The sequence below is a fragment of the Scyliorhinus torazame genome, chromosome 4 (assembly GCF_047496885.1).
Source record: "Scyliorhinus torazame isolate Kashiwa2021f chromosome 4, sScyTor2.1, whole genome shotgun sequence".
NCBI lineage: Eukaryota > Metazoa > Chordata > Chondrichthyes > Carcharhiniformes > Scyliorhinidae > Scyliorhinus > Scyliorhinus torazame.
In genome coordinates this window covers 368438879-368456185 of record NC_092710.1, presented here as the reverse complement: position 1 = coordinate 368456185, position 17307 = coordinate 368438879, and the positions used below count along the sequence as shown (strand labels likewise).

Below are 17307 nucleotides of genomic sequence, written 5' to 3'. Positions count from 1 at the left end.
CAACACTGACCCTCTGACAGTGCAGCACTCCCTCAGTACTGACCCACTGACAGTGCGGCACTCCCTCAGAACTGACCCTCTGACAGTGCGGCACTCCGTCAGTACTGACCCTCTGACAGTGCGGCACTCCCTCAGTACTGACCCTCTGACAGTGCGGCACTCCCTCAGTACTGACCCTCTGACAGAGCGGCACTCCCTCAGTACTGACCCTCTGACAGTGCAGCACTCCCTCAGTACTGACCCTCTGACAGTGCATCACTCCCTCAGTACTGACCCTCTGACAGTGCAGCACTCCCTCAGTACTGAGCCTCTGACAGTGCGGCACTCCCTCAATACTGACCCTCTGACAGTGCAGCACTCCCTCAGTACTGACCCTCTGACAGTGCAGCACTCCCTCAGTGCTGACCCTCTGACAGTGCAGCACTCCCTCAGCACTAACACTCTGACAGTGCGGTATTCCCTCAGTACTGACCCTCTGACAGTGCAGCACTCCCTCAGTACTGACCCTCTGACAGTGCAGCACTCCCTCAGTACTGACCCTCTGACAGTGCAGCACTCCCTCTGTACTGACCCTCTGACAGTGCGGCACTCCCTCAGAACTGACCCTCTGGCAGTGCAGCACTCCCTCAGTACTGACCCTCTGACAGTGCAGCACTCCCTCAGTACTGACCCTCTGACAGTGCGGCACTCCCTCAGTACTTACCCTCTGACAGTGCAGCACTCCCTCAGTACTGAACCTCTGACAGTGCAGCACTCCCTCAGTACTGACCCTCTGACAGTGCAGCACTCCCTCAGTACTGACCCTCTGACAGTGCAGCACTCCCTCAGTACTGACCCTCTGACAGTGCAGCACTCCCTCAGTACTGACCCTCTGACAGTGCAGCACTCCCTCAGTACTGACCCTCTGACACTGCGGCACTCCCTCAACACTGACCCTCTGACAGTGCAGCACTCCCTCAGTACTGACCCTCTGACAGTGCGGCACTCCCTCAGAACTGACCCTCTGACAGTGCGGCACTCCCTCAGTACTGACCCTCTGACAGTGCGGCACTCCCTCAGTACTGACCCTCTGACAGTGCTGCACTCCCTCAGTACTGACCCTCTGACAGAGCGGCACTCCCTCAGTACTGACCCTCTGACAGTGCAGCACTCCCTCAGTACTGACCCTCTGACAGTGCATCACTCCCTCAGTACTGACCCTCTGACAGTGCAGCACTCCCTCAGTACTGACCCTCTGACACTGCGGCACTCCCTCAATACTGACCCTCTGACAGTGCAGCACTCCCTCAGTACTGACCCTCTGACAGTGCAGCAGTCCCTCAGTGCTGACCCTCTGACAGTGCAGCACTCCCTCAGTACTGACCCTCTGACAGTGCAGCACTCCCTCTGTACTGACCCCCTGACAGTGCAGCACTCCCTCAGTACTGACCCTCTGACAGTGCGGCACTCCCTCAACACTGACCCTCTGACAGTGCAGCACTCCCTCAGTACTGACCCTCTGACAGTGCGGCACTCCCTCAGTACTGACCCTCTGACAGTGCAGCACTCCCTCAGTGCTGACCCTCTGACAGTGCAGCACTCCCTCAATACTGACCCTCTGACAGTGCAGCACTCCCTCAGTACTGACCCTCTGACAGTGCAGCACTCCCTCAGTACTGACCCTCTGACAGTGCGGCACTCCCTCAGTACTGACCCTCTGACAGTGCAGCACTCCCTCAGTACTGACCCTCTGACAGTGCAGCACTCCCTCAGTACTGACCCTCTGACAGTGCAGCACTCCCTCAGTACTGACTCTCTGACAGTGCGGCACTCCCTCAGTACTGACCCTCTGACAGTGCGGCACTCCCTCAGTACTGACTCTCTGACAGTGCGGCACTCCCTCAGTACTGACCCTCTGACATTGCGGCACTCCCTCAGTACTGACCCTCTGACAGTGCAGCCCTCCCTCAGTACTGACCCTCTGACAGTGCAGCACTCCCTCAGTACTGACCCTCTGACAGTGCGGCACTCCCTCAGTACTGACCCTCTGACAGTGCAGCACTCCCTCAGTACTGACTCTCTGACAGTGCGGCACTCCCTCAGTACTGACCCTCTGACAGTGCGGCACTCCCTCAGTACTGACCCTCTGACAGTGCGGCACTCCCTCAGTACTGACCCTCTGACAGTGCGGCACTCCCTCAGTACTGACCCTCTGACAGTGCGGCACTCCCTCAGTACTGACCCTCTGACAGCGCAGCACTCCCTCAGTACTGATCCTCTGACAGTGCAGCTCTCCCTCAGTACTGACCCTCTGACAGTGCGGCACTCCCTCAGTACTGACCCTCTGACAGTGCAGCACTCCCTCAGTACTGACCCTCTGACAGTGCGACACTCCCTCAGTACTGACCCTCTGACAGTGCAGCACTCCCTCAGTACTGACCCTCTGACAGTGCGGCACTCCCTTAGTACTGACCCTCTGACAGTGCGGCACTCCCTCAGTACTGACCCTCTGACAGTGTGGCACTCCCTCAGTACTGACCCTCTGACAGTGCGGCACTCCCTCAGTACTGACCCTCTGACAGTGCAGCACTCCCTCAGTACTGACCCTCTGACAGTGCGGAACTCCCTCAGTACTGACCCTCCGACAGTGCAGCACTCCCTCAGTACTGACTCTCTGACAGTGCAGCACTCCCTCAGTACTGACCCTCTGACAGTGCAGCAATCCCTCAGTACTGACCCTCTGACAGTGCAGCGCTCCCTCAGTACTGACCCTCTGACAGTGCAGCACTCCCTCAGTACTGACCCTCTGACAGTGCAGCAATCCCTCAGTACTGACCTTCTGACAGTGCGGCACTCCCTCAGTACTGACCCTCTGAGAGTGCAGCACTCCCTCAGTACTGACCCTCTGACAGTGCAGCGCTCCCTCAGTACTGACCTTCTGACAGTGCCTCACTCCCTCAGTACTGACCCTCTGACAGTGCAGCACTCCCTCAGTACCGACCCTCTGACAGTGCGGCACTCCCTCAGAACTGACCCTCTGACAGTGCGGCACTCCGTCAGTACTGACCCTCTGACAGTGCGGCACTCCCTCAGTACTGACCCTCTGACAGTGCGGCACTCCCTCAGTACTGACCCTCTGACAGAGCGGCACTCCCTCAGTACTGACCCTCTGACAGTGCAGCACTCCCTCAGTACTGACCCTCTGACAGTGCATCACTCCCTCAGTACTGACCCTCTGACAGTGCAGCACTCCCTCAGTACTGAGCCTCTGACAGTGCGGCACTCCCTCAATACTGACCCTCTGACAGTGCAGCACTCCCTCAGTACTGACCCTCTGACAGTGCAGCACTCCCTCAGTGCTGACCCTCTGACAGTGCAGCACTCCCTCAGCACTAACACTCTGACAGTGCAGCACTCCCTCAGTACTGACCCTCTGACAGTGCAGCACTCATCTGTACTGACCCTCTGACAGTGCGGCACTCCCTCAGAACTGACCCTCTGGCAGTGCAGCACTCCCTCAGTACTGACCCTCTGACAGTGCAGCACTCCCTCAGTACTGACCCTCTGACAGTGCGGCACTCCCTCAGTACTGACCCTCTGACAGTGCAGCACTCCCTCAGTACTGAACCTCTGACAGTGCAGCACTCCCTCAGTACTGACCCTCTGACAGTGCAGCACTCCCTCAGTACTGACCCTCTGACAGTGCAGCACTCCCTCAGTACTGACCCTCTGACAGTGCAGCACTCCCTCAGTACTGACCCTCTGACAGTGCAGCACTCCCTCAGTACTGACCCTCTGACACTGCGGCACTCCCTCAACACTGACCCTCTGACAGTGCAGCACTCCCTCAGTACTGACCCTCTGACAGTGCGGCACTCCCTCAGAACTGACCCTCTGACAGTGCGGCACTCCCTCAGTACTGACCCTCTGACAGTGCGGCACTCCCTCAGTACTGACCCTCTGACAGTGCTGCACTCCCTCAGTACTGACCCTCTGACAGAGCGGCACTCCCTCAGTACTGACCCTCTGACAGTGCAGCACTCCCTCAGTACTGACCCTCTGACAGTGCATCACTCCCTCAGTACTGACCCTCTGACAGTGCAGCACTCCCTCAGTACTGAGCCTCTGACAGTGCGGCACTCCCTCAATACTGACCCTCTGACAGTGCAGCACTCCCTCAGTACTGACCCTCTGACAGTGCAGCAGTCCCTCAGTGCTGACCCTCTGACAGTGCAGCACTCCCTCAGTACTGACCCTCTGACAGTGCAGCACTCCCTCTGTACTGACCCCCTGACAGTGCAGCACTCCCTCAGTACTGACCCTCTGACAGTGCGGCACTCCCTCAACACTGACCCTCTGACAGTGCAGCACTCCCTCAGTACTGACCCTCTGACAGTGCGGCACTCCCTCAGTACTGACCCTCTGACAGTGCAGCACTCCCTCAGTGCTGACCCTCTGACAGTGCAGCACTCCCTCAATACTGACCCTCTGACAGTGCAGCACTCCCTCAGTACTGACCCTCTGACAGTGCAGCACTCCCTCAGTACTGACCCTCTGACAGTGCGGCACTCCCTCAGTACTGACCCTCTGACAGTGCAGCACTCCCTCAGTACTGACCCTCTGACAGTGCAGCACTCCCTCAGTACTGACCCTCTGACAGTGCAGCACTCCCTCAGTACTGACTCTCTGACAGTGCGGCACTCCCTCAGTACTGACACTCTGACAGTGCGGCACTCCCTCAGTACTGACTCTCTGACAGTGCGGCACTCCCTCAGTACTGACCCTCTGACATTGCGGCACTCCCTCAGTACTGACCCTCTGACAGTGCAGCCCTCCCTCAGTACTGACCCTCTGACAGTGCAGCACTCCCTCAGTACTGACCCTCTGACAGTGCGGCACTCCCTCAGTACTGACCCTCTGACAGTGCAGCACTCCCTCAGTACTGACTCTCTGACAGTGCGGCACTCCCTCAGTACTGACCCTCTGACAGTGCGGCACTCCCTCAGTACTGACCCTCTGACAGTGCGGCACTCCCTCAGTACTGACCCTCTGACAGTGCGGCACTCCCTCAGTACTGACCCTCTGACAGTGCGGCACTCCCTCAGTACTGACCCTCTGACAGCGCAGCACTCCCTCAGTACTGATCCTCTGACAGTGCAGCTCTCCCTCAGTACTGACCCTCTGACAGTGCGGCACTCCCTCAGTACTGACCCTCTGACAGTGCAGCACTCCCTCAGTACTGACCCTCTGACAGTGCGACACTCCCTCAGTACTGACCCTCTGACAGTGCAGCACTCCCTCAGTACTGACCCTCTGACAGTGCGGCACTCCCTTAGTACTGACCCTCTGACAGTGCGGCACTCCCTCAGTACTGACCCTCTGACAGTGTGGCACTCCCTCAGTACTGACCCTCTGACAGTGCGGCACTCCCTCAGTACTGACCCTCTGACAGTGCAGCACTCCCTCAGTACTGACCCTCTGACAGTGCGGAACTCCCTCAGTACTGACCCTCCGACAGTGCAGCACTCCCTCAGTACTGACTCTCTGACAGTGCAGCACTCCCTCAGTACTGACCCTCTGACAGTGCAGCAATCCCTCAGTACTGACCCTCTGACAGTGCAGCGCTCCCTCAGTACTGACCCTCTGACAGTGCAGCACTCCCTCAGTACTGACCCTCTGACAGTGCAGCAATCCCTCAGTACTGACCTTCTGACAGTGCTGCACTCCCTCAGTACTGACCCTCTGAGAGTGCAGCACTCCCTCAGTACTGACCCTCTGACAGTGCAGCGCTCCCTCAGTACTGACCTTCTGACAGTGCCTCACTCCCTCAGTACTGACCCTCTGACAGTGCAGCACTCCCTCAGTACCGACCCTCTGACAGTGCGGCACTCCCTCAGTACTGACCCTCTGACAGTGCAGCACTCCCTCAGTACCGACCCTCTGACAGTGCGGCACTCCCTCAGTACTGACCCTCTGACAGTGCCGCACTCCCTCAGTACTACCCTCTGACAGTGCGGCACTCCCTCAGTGCTGACCCTCTGACAATGCAGCACTCCCTCAGTACTGACCCTCTGACAGTGCGGCACACCCTCAGTACTGACCCTCTGACAGTGCAGCACTTCCTCAGAACTGACCCTCTGACAGTGCGGCACTCCCCCAGTACTGACCCTCTGACAGTGCAGCACTCCCTCAATACTGACCCTCTGACAGTGCGGCACTCCCTCAGTACTGACCCTCTGACAGTGCAGCACTCCCTCAGTACTGACCCTCTGACAGTGCAGCACTTCCTCAGTACTGACCCTCTGACAGTGCAGCACTCCCTCAGTACTGACCCTCTGACAGTGCAGCACTCCCTCAGTACTGACCCTCTGACAGTGCAGCACTCCCTCAGTACTGACCCTCTGACAGTGCAGCACTTCCTCAGAACTGACCCTCTGACAGTGCGGCACTCCCCCAGTACTGACACTCTGACAGTGCGGCACTCCCTCAGTACTGACCCTCTGACAGTGCAGCACTCCCTCAGTACTGACCCTCTGACAGTGCAGCGCTCCCTCAGTACTGACCCTCTGACAGTGCGGCACACCCTCAGTACGGACCCTCTGACAGTGCAGCACTCCCTCAGTACTGACCCTCTGACAGTGCAGCGCTCCCTCAGTACTGACCCTCTGACAGTGCGGCACACCCTCAGTACGGACCCTCTGACAGTGCAGCACTCCCTCAGTACTGACCCTCTGACAGTGCAGCGCTCCCTCAGTACTGACCCTCTGACAGTGCAGCACTCCCTCAGTACTGACCCTCTGACAGTGCAGCACTCCCTCAGTACTGACCCTCTGACAGTGCTCCTCTCCCTCAGTACTGACCCTCTGACAGTGCGGCACTCCCTCAGTACGGACCCTCTGACAGTGCAGCACTCCCTCAGTACTGACCCTCTGACAGTGCAGCACTCCCTCAGTACTGACCCTCTGACAGTGCGGCACTCCCTCAGTACTGACTCTCTGACAGTGCAGCACTCCCTCAGTACTGACCCTCTGACAGTGCGGCACTCCCTCAGTACTGACCCTCTGACAGTGCGGCACTCCCTCAGTACTGACCCTCTGACAGTGCGGCACTCCCTCAGTACTGACCCTCTGACAGTGCAGCTTTGCGTTTTGAGGCTTGAAGCCTCTTGTTTTATGAATATGTGTTTGTTCCGTAATTTGGAATGTTTGGATAATGTTGGGATCTGTAAGGGAATAAAACTGTTGTTCTCTCTCTCCTTCGCCCACTCCCTCAGCCTCAGAGGAACAGTAAACTGCTGCCAGCCTTTGTGATCGCTCGGGCAATATTCATCCCTCTCTTCATGCTGTGTAATGTGCATCCTCGCCGAATGCCTGTCTTCTTCGCCCATGATGCCTGGTACATCGTCTTCATGATGATCTTCGCCTTCTCCAATGGCTACCTGGCCAGTGTCTGCATGTGTTACGGCCCCAAGTGAGTCTTCCTGTGCTTCTCACAAGGAAGGGTTGGAGTTAACAACACAGGCGGTCGCGCAGCGTCAGCACCAGGCGACGTTCCTGCTCATGTCCGGTGATTGTCCGATGGGGAATGCGGTGGGGTCAGGGAAGGGGGGTTTCTCCTGTTACCTCAATTCAAAATCTCCCGACCTTCCTCCTCGACATATTGCCGAACTCATTCTCCCCCCCTTTCCCCCCCCCCCCGCCCCCCCCCCCCCCACCCCCTCAACATCACCATTTTTAAAATGTATTTACGGGTTGCTGCATCGCTAGTTAGGCCAGCATTTATTGCCCATCCCTAGTTGCCCTTCAGAAGGTGAGCTGCCTCCTTGAACCGCTGCAGTCCCTGGGGTGTAGGTACACCCACTGTGCTGTAAGGGAGGGTGTTCCAGGATTTTGTCCCAGCGACAGTGAAGGAACGGCGATATATTTCCCAGTCAGGGTGGTGAGTGACTGGGAGGGGAACCTCCAGGTGCTGGGGTTCCCAGGTATCTGCTGCTCTTGTCCTTCTAGATGGTAGTGGTCGTTGGGTGGAAGGTGCTGTCGAAGGAACTTTGGTGAGTTACTGCAGTGCATCTTGTAGATGGTACACACGGTTGCCACTGTGTGTCGTGTCCCTCAACCCGCCCCCCCCCTACACACTGTTGCCATATCACCCAAACCCACCAATCTACCTCCCCCCCCCATTTTCCCAGAGGCGGGCTTTCATTTATCGGGCCCTGGGCTCTCCCAGTTTGTGGGTGCCCTACACGCCTACATAAGACATGCCCTCCATCTGCCCCAACGCCCCAAGACACGATGCCAACACCTGCCTGGCCTTCTTCACACCTCCTGACTCATCCCCTACCAACGCCTCGGCTCTCACTCAAGTGGCTGGGCCTCAAGCCTCGATGGCATCTGCTGGCCCTCTGGCCTGGTGGCCACTCTGCCTGGCTGCTGGCCCTCTGGCCTGGTGGCCATTCTGCCTGGCTGCTGGCCCTCTGGCCTGGTGGCCACTCTGCCTGGCTGCTGGCCCTCTGGCCTGGTGGCCATTCTGCCTGGCTGCTGGCCCTCTGGCCTGGTGGCCACACTGGCTGGCTGCTGGCCCTCTGGCCTGGTGGCCATTCAGCCTGGCTGCTGGCCCTCTGGCCTGGTGGCCACACTGGCTGGCTGCTGGCCCTCTGGCCTGGTGGCCACACTGCCTGTCTGCTGGCCCTCTCCCTGGTGGCCCTCTGGCCTGGTGGCCACACTGCCTGGCTGCTGGCCCTCTCCCTGGTGGCCCTCTGGCCTGGTGGCCACACTGCCTGGCTGCTGGCCCTCTCCCTGGTGGCCCTCTGGCCTGGTGGCCACTCTGGCTGGCTGCTGGCCCTCTCCCTGGTGGCCCTCTGGCCTGGTGGCCACACTGGCTGGCTGCTGGCCCTCTGGCCTGCTGGCCCCCTGGCCTGGTGGCCACACTGCCTGGCTGCTGGCCCTCTCCCTGCTGGCCCTCTAGCCTGGTGGCCACTCTGCCTGGCTGCTGGCCCTCTCCCTGGTGGCCCTCTGGCCTCGTGGCCACACTGCCTGTCTGCTGGCCCTCTCCCTGGTGGCCCTCTGGCCTGGTGGCCACACTGCCTGGCTGCTGGCCCTCTCCCTGGTGGCCCTCTGGCCTGGTGGCCACACTGCCTGGCTGCTGGCCCTCTCCCTGGTGGCCCTCTGGCCTGGTGGCCACTCTGGCTGGCTGCTGGCCCTCTCCCTGGTGGCCCTCTGGCCTGGTGGCCACACTGGCTGGCTGCTGGCCCTCTGGCCTGCTAGCCCCCTGGCCTGGTGGCCACACTGCCTGGCTGCTGGCCCTCTCCCTGCTGGCCCTCTAGCCTGGTGGCCACACTGCCTGGCTGCTGGCCCTCTGGCCTGGTGGCCACACTGCCTGGCTGCTGGCCCTCTGGCCTGGTGGCCATTCAGCCTGGCTGCTGGCCCTCTGGCCTGGTGGCCATTCTGCCTGGCTGCTGGCCCCCTGGCCTGGTGGCCACTGTTCATTTGTTTCGTTTCCCACCCTCCTGACCCCTGACCTGGATGTCAGGTGCCTCCCCGCTGCGCCCTCGACGGCCCTCCTCGCCTCAGCACATTGTCCACAACGACCCACCCACCTCCTCCCAAACCCCTCACTCCTCCCTACCCACCTCCTCCCGAATCCCTCACTCCCCCCTACCCACCTCCTCCCGAATCCCTCACTCCTCCTCCGCGTCACCCCAAATCCCTCGCTCCCTCCTCCTCGTCACCCCAAATCCCTCACTCCCTCCTCCGCGTCACCCCAAATCCCTCACTCCCTCCTACCCATCTCCTCCCAAATCCCTCACTCCCTCCGACCCACCTCCTCCCAAATCCCTCACTCCCTCCTCCTCGTCACCCCAAATCCCTCACTCCCCCCTACCCACCTCCTCCCAAATCCCTCACTCCCTCCTACCCACCTCCTCCCAAATCCCTCACTCCCTCCTCCTCGTCACCCCAAATCCCTCACTCCCCCCTACCCACCTCCTCCCAAATCCCTCACTCCCTCCTCCTCGTCACCCCAAATCCCTCACTCCCTCCTCCGCGTCACCCCAAATCCCTCACTTCCCCCTACCCACCTCCTCCCAAATCCCTCACTCCCTCCTACCCACCTCCTCCCAAATCCCTCACTCCCCCCAACCCACCTCCTCCCAAATCCCTCACTCCCTCCTCCTCGTCACCCCAAATCCCTCACTCCCTCCTCCGCGTCACCCCAAATCCCTCACTTCCCCCTACCCACCTCCTCCCAAATCCCTCACTCCCTCCTACCCACCTCCTCCCAAATCCCTCACTCCCTCCTCCTCGTCACCCCAAATCCCTCACTCCCTCCTACCCACCTCCTCCCAAATCCCTCACTCCCTCCTCCACGTCACCCCAAATCCCTCACTCCCTCCTACCCACCTCCTCCCCACATCCCTCACTCCTTCCTCCGCGTCACCCCAAATCCCTCACTCCTCCTACCCACCTCCTCCCAAATCCCTCACTCCCTCCTCCACGTCACCCCAAATCCCTCGCTCCCTCCTACCCACCTCCTCCCAAATCCCTCACTCCCTCGTACCCACCATCACCCCAAATTCCTCACTCCCTCCTCCACGTCACCCCAAATCCCTCACTCCCTCCTACCCACCATCCCCCAAATCCCTCACACCCTCCTCCACGTCACCCCAAATCCCTCACTCCCTCCTACCCACCATCCCCCAAATCCCTCACTCCCTCCTACCCACCATCCCCCAAATCCCTCACTCCTTCCTCCGCGTCACCCCAAATCCCTCGCTCCCTCCTACCCACCATCCCCCAAATCCCTCACACCCTCCTCCACGTCACCCCAAATCCCTCACTCCCTCCTACCCACCATCCCCCAAATCCCTCACTCCCTCCTACCCACCATCACCCCAAATCCCTCACTCCCTCCTACCCACCTCCTCCCAAATCCCTCACTCCCTCCTACCCACCTCCTCCCAAATCCCTCACTCCCTCCTACCCACCTCCTCCCAAATCCCTCACTCCCTCCTACCCACCATCATCCCAAATCCCTCACTCCCTCCTAACCACCATCACCCCAAATCCCTCACTCCCTCCTACCCACCATCCCCCAAATCCCTCACTCCCTCCTACCCACCATCACCCCAAATCCCTCACTCCCTCCTACCCACCATCATCCCAAATCCCTCACTCCCTCCTACCCACCATCCCCCAAATCCCTCACTCCCTCCTACCCACCATCATCCCAAATCCCTCACTCCCTCCTACCCACCTCCTCCCAAATCCCTCACTCCCTCCTCCACGTCACCCCAAATCCCTCACTCCCTCCTACCCACCATCCCCCAAATCCCTCACTCCTTCCTCCGCGTCACCCCAAATCCCTCACTCCCTCCTACCCACCATCCCCCAAATCCCTCACTCCCTCCTACCCACCATCACCCCAAATCCCTCACTCCCTCCTACCCACCTCCTCCCCAAATCCCTCACTCCCTCCTACCCACCATCCCCCAAATCCCTCACTCCCTCCTACCCACCTCCTCCAATATCCCTCACTCCCTCCTACCCACCTCCTCCCAAATCCCTCACTCCCTCCTCCACGTCACCCCAAATCCCTCACTCCCTCCTACCCACCATCGCCCAAATCCCTCACTCCTTCCTCCGCGTCACCCCAAATCCCCCGCTCCCTCCTACCCACCTCCTCCCAAATCCCTCACTCCCTCGTACCCACCATCACCCCAAATTCCTCACTCCCTCCTCCACGTCACCCCAAATCCCTCACTCCCTCCTACCCACCATCCCCCAAATCCCTCACACCCTCCTCCACGTCACCCCAAATCCCTCACTCCCTCCTACCCACCATCCCCCAAATCCCTCACTCCCTCCTACCCACCATCACCCCAAATCCCTCACTCCCTCCCACCCACCTCCTCCCAAATCCCTCACTCCCTCCTCCACGTCACCCCAAATCCCTCACTCCCTCCTACCCACCTCCTCCCAAATCCCTCACTCCCTCCTACCCACCATCATCCCAAATCCCTCACTCCCTCCTAACCACCATCACCCCAAATCCCTCACTCCCTCCTACCCACCATCACCCAAATCCCTCACTCCCTCCTACCCACCATCACCCCAAATCCCTCACTCCCTCCTACCCACCATCATCCCAAATCCCTCACTCCCTCCTACCCACCATCCCCCAAATCCCTCACTCCCTCCTACCCACCATCATCCCAAATCCCTCACTCCCTCCTACCCACCTCCTCCCCAAATCCCTCGCTCCCTCCTCCACGTCACCCCAAATCCCTCGCTCCCTCCTACCCACCATCACCTCAAATCCCTCACTCCCTCCTACCCACCATCTCCCCAAATCCCTCGCTCCCTCCTACCCACCTCCTCCACAAATCCCTCACTCCTTCCTCCGCGTCACCCCAAATCCCTCACTCCCTCCTACCCACCTCCTCCCCAAATCCCTCACTCCCTCCTCCACGTCACCCCAAATCCCTCACTCCCTCCTACCCACCATCCCCCAAATCCCTCACTCCCTCCTACCCACCTCCTCCCAAATCCCTCACTCCCTCCTACCCACCTCCTCCCAAATCCCTCACTCCCTCCTCCACGTCACCCCAAATCCCTCACTCCCTCCTACCCACCATCCCCCAAATCCCTCACTCCCTCCTACCCACCATCACCCCAAATCCCTCACTCCCTCCTACCCACCATCTCCCCAAATCCCTCGCTCCCTCCTACCCACCTCCTCCCCAAATCCCTCACTCCTTCCTCCGCGTCACCCCAAATCCCTCACTCCCTCCTACCCACCATCTCCCCAAATCCCTCACTCCCTCCTACCCACCATCATCCCAAATCCCTCACTCCCTCCTACCCACCTCCTCACAAAACCCTCACTCCCTCCTACCCACCATCCCCCAAATCCCTCACTCCCTCCTACCCACCTCCTCCCAAATCCCTCACTCCCTCCTACCCACCTCCTCCCAAATCCCTCACTCCCTCCTCCACGTCACCCCAAATCCCTCACTCCCTCCTACCCACCATCCCCCAAATCCCTCACTCCCTCCTACCCACCATCACCCCAAATCCCTCACTCCCTCCTACCCACCATCTCCCCAAATCCCTCGCTCCCTCCTACCCACCTCCTCCCCAAATCCTTCACTCCTTCCTGCGCGTCACCCCAAATCCCCCACTCCCTCCTCCCCACCATCATCCCAAATCCCTCTCTCTCTCCTGCGCACCATCCCCCCAAATTACGGGTGGGTGATTACGGTGGGTGATTACGGTGGGTGATTACGGTGGGTGATTACGGGTGCGTGATTATGGGTGGTTGATTATGGGTGGTTGATTATGGGTGGGTAATTACGGGTGTGTGATTACGGGTGTGTGATTACGGTTGTGTGATTAAGGGTGGGTGATTATGGGTGGGTGATTATGGGTGGGTGATTATGGGTGGGTGATTATGGGTGGGTGATTACGGGTGGGTGATTCCGGGTGGGTGATTCCGGGTGGGTGATTCTGGGTGGGTGATTCTGGGTGGGTGATTCCGGGTGGGTGATTCTGGGTGGGTGATTCCGGGTGGGTGATTCCGGGTGGGTGATTCTGGGTGGGTGATTCCGGGTGGGTGATTCTGGGTGGGTGATTCTGGGTGGGTGATTCTGGGTGGGTGATTCCGGGTGGGTGATTCCGGGTGGGTGATTCCGGGTGGGTGATTCCGGGTGGGTGATTATGGGTGGGTGATTATGGGTGGGTGATTACGGGTGGGTGATTACGGGTGGGTGATTCTGGGTGGGTGATTCTGGGTGGGTGATTCTGGGTGGGTGATTCCGGGTGGGTGATTCTGGGTGGGTGATTCTGGGTGGGTGATTCTGGGTGGGTGATTCCGGGTGGGTGATTCTGGGTGGGTGAGTGATTCTGGGTGGGTGATTCTGGGTGGGTGATTCTGGGTGGGTGATTATGGGTGGGTAATCTGGGTGGGTGATTATGGGTGGTTGATTATGGGTGGGTAATTATGGGTGTGTGATTACGGTTGTGTGATTAAGGGTGGGTGATTATGGGTGGGTGATTATGGGTGGGTGATTATGGGTGGGTGATTATGGGTGGGTGATTACGGGTGGGTGATTACGGGTGTGTGATTACGGGTGGGTGATTAAGGGTGGGTGATTATGGGTGGGTGATTATGGGTGGGTGATTATGGGTGGGTGATTATGGGTGGGTGATTATGGGTGGGTGATTATGGGTGGGTGATTACGGATGTGTGATTACGGGTGGGTGATTCTGGGTGGGTGATTCTGGGTGGGCGATTCTGGGTGGGTGATTCCGGGTGGGTGATTCCGGGTGGGTGATTCCGGGTGGGTGATTCCGGGTGGGTGATTCCGGGTGGGTGATTCCGGGTGGGTGATTCCGGGTGGGTGATTCCGGGTGGGTGATTCCGGGTGGGTGATTCCGGGTGGGTGATTATGGGTGGGTGATTATGGGTGGGTGATTACGGGTGGGTGATTACGGGTGGGTGATTCTGGGTGGGTGATTCTGGGTGGGTGATTCTGGGTGGGTGATTCCGGGTGGGTGATTCTGGGTGGGTGATTCTGGGTGGGTGATTCTGGGTGGGTGATTCCGGGTGGGTGATTCTGGGTGGGTGAGTGATTCTGGGTGGGTGATTCTGGGTGGGTGATTCTGGGTGGGTGATTATGGGTGGGTAATCTGGGTGGGTGATTATGGGTGGTTGATTATGGGTGGGTAATTATGGGTGTGTGATTACGGTTGTGTGATTAAGGGTGGGTGATTATGGGTGGGTGATTATGGGTGGGTGATTATGGGTGGGTGATTATGGGTGGGTGATTACGGGTGGGTGATTACGGGTGTGTGATTACGGGTGGGTGATTAAGGGTGGGTGATTATGGGTGGGTGATTATGGGTGGGTGATTATGGGTGGGTGATTATGGGTGGGTGATTATGGGTGGGTGATTATGGGTGGGTGATTACGGATGTGTGATTACGGGTGGGTGATTCTGGGTGGGTGATTCTGGGTGGGCGATTCTGGGTGGGTGATTCCGGGTGGGTGATTCCGGGTGGGTGATTCCGGGTGGGTGATTCCGGGTGGGTGATTCCGGGTGGGTGATTCCGGGTGGGTGATTCCGGGTGGGTGATTCCGGGTGGGTGATTCCGGGTGGGTGATTCCGGGTGGGTGATTCTGGGTGGGTGATTCTGGGTGGGTGATTCTGGGTGGGTGATTCTGGGTGGGTGATTCTGGGTGGGTGAGTGATTATGGGTGGGTGATTATGGGTGGGTGATTCCGGGTGGGTGATTCTGGGTGGGTGATTCTGGGTGGGTGATTCTGGGTGGGTGATTCCGGGTGGGTGATTCCGGGTGGGTGATTCCGGGTGGGTGATTCCGGGTGGGTGATTCCGGGTGGGTGATTCCGGGTGGGTGATTCCGGGTGGGTGATTCCGGGTGGGTGATTCCGGGTGGGTGATTCCGGGTGGGTGATTCTGGGTGGGTGATTCTGGGTGGGTGATTCTGGGTGGGTGATTATGGGTGGGTGATTCTGGGTGGGTGATTCCGGGTGGGTGATTCTGGGTGGGTGATTCTGGGTGGGTGATTCTGGGTGGGTGATTCTGGGTGGGTGATTCTGGGTGGGTGATTATGGGTGGGTGATTCCGGGTGGGTGATTCTGGGTGGGTGATTCTGGGTGGGTGATTCTGGGTAGGTGATTCTGGGTGGGTGATTCTGGGTGGGTGAGTGATTATGGGTGGGTGATTATGGGTGGGTGATTCTTGGTGGGTGATTATGGGTGGGTGATTCCGGGTGGGTGATTCCGGGTGGGTGATTCTGGGTGGGTGATTCTGGGTGGGTGATTCTGGCTGGGTGATTCTGGCTGGGTGATTCTGGGTGGGTGATTCTGGGTGGGTGATTCTGGGTGGGTGATTCTGGGTGGGTGATTCTGGGTGGGTGATTCTGGGTGGGTGATTCTGGGTGGGTGATTCTGGGTGGGTGATTCTGGGTGGGTGATTATGGGTGGGTGATTATGGGTGGTTATGGGTGGGGTCTGTGCTAACTGAGTAATGATTTGCCCCATTCCTGGCAGGAACGTCAGTGCGAAGGAGGCAGAAACAGCCGGAGCTATCATGTCTTTCTTCCTGTCGCTGGGCCTGGCGACCGGAGCCTGCCTGTCCTTCTTGTTCCGTGGGCTGGTTTGATGGATGGAACGAATGGCGATGTGGCTCAGGGACGTCGAATGCCAAGCTCTCCACTGTCACATCCTCTTGTAAACTGTGTTATTATTCATTGTATCCGTTCTAATCAGCTGCCTTCATATTGAGAGTGCCTCAACCTCGAAAATGCAACCCCACAGGGTCAGGGCAAACCCCTCCCTCCCCTCATGCTCAACATCCTTCCCTCCCTCCCTCCATCCCTCCCTTCCTCCCTCACTCCCTCCCTCCCCTCATGCTCACAATCCCTCCCTCCATCCTCCCCTCCCTCCATCCTCCCCTCCCTCCACCCTCCCCTCCCTCCATCCTCCCCTCCCTCCCTCCATCCTGCCCACCCTCCATCCTCCCCTCCCTCCACCCTCCCCTCCCTTTACCCTCCCCTCCCTCCATCCTCCCCTCCCTCCCTCCATCCTCCCTCCCTCCATCTTCCCCTCCCTCCATCCTCCCCTCCCTCCCGCCATCCTCCGCTCCCTCCCTCCATCATCCGCTCCCTCCCTCCTCCCCTCCCTCCCTCCTCTCCTCCCTCCCTCACTGCACCCTCCCGTCCCTCGCTCCCTGCATCCTCCCCTCCCTCCCTCCATCCTCCCCTCCCTCCCTCCCTTCCTCCCTCCATCCTCCCCTCCCTCCCCCCCGTCCTCCCCTCCCTCCATCTTCCCCTCCCTCCCTCTGTCCTCCCCTCCCATCCTCCATCTTCCCCTCCCTCCCTCCGTCCTCCCCTCCCTCCGTCCTCCCCTCACTCCCACTCCCCTCCCTCCCTCCTCGCCTGCCTCCCTTCCTCCGTCCTCCCCTCCCTCCGTCCTCCCTCTCCGCTCCTCTCCCAAAGACCTCCCTCCTGTCCTCCCCTCCTCTGCCTCCTCTCCCTCCCTCTCCCTCCCCTCCTCACCTCTCCCCCTCCCTCTCCCCCCCCTCCCCTCCCCCCCCCTCACCCTGCCCCCCTCCCCCCCTCACCCCCCCCTTCCCCCCTCCCATCCGTCCTCACCCTCCCCCTCCCTCCCTCCCCTCATGCTCCACCCCCCTCTCTCCCCTCATGCTCACCCCCTTCCCTCCGTCCTCAACATCCCTCCCTCCACCCCTCTACACCCCTCCTCCCACCCTCCACACCACTCCTCCTTCCTCCCTCCCTCCCTGCCTCCTCC

At 59.6% G+C, this 17307-nt stretch overlaps 1 protein-coding gene across 6 annotated transcripts in view; it reads left to right on the top strand.

Annotated features, from left to right (window-relative positions):
- The window catches only part of slc29a1b (solute carrier family 29 member 1b), a 607754-nt gene extending 590785 nt beyond the window's left edge, over positions 1–16969 (top strand). For all 6 annotated transcript variants that reach the window (XM_072500346.1, XM_072500344.1, XM_072500345.1 and 3 more), the window contains 2 exons: positions 7253–7449; positions 16048–16969. In XM_072500346.1, the coding sequence (XP_072356447.1) occupies positions 7253–7449; positions 16048–16159 (309 nt within the window). In that variant the 3' untranslated portion in view covers positions 16160–16969. The remainder of the gene's footprint in view (positions 1–7252; positions 7450–16047) is intronic.
- The last annotated feature ends 338 nt before the right edge of the window (positions 16970–17307 follow it).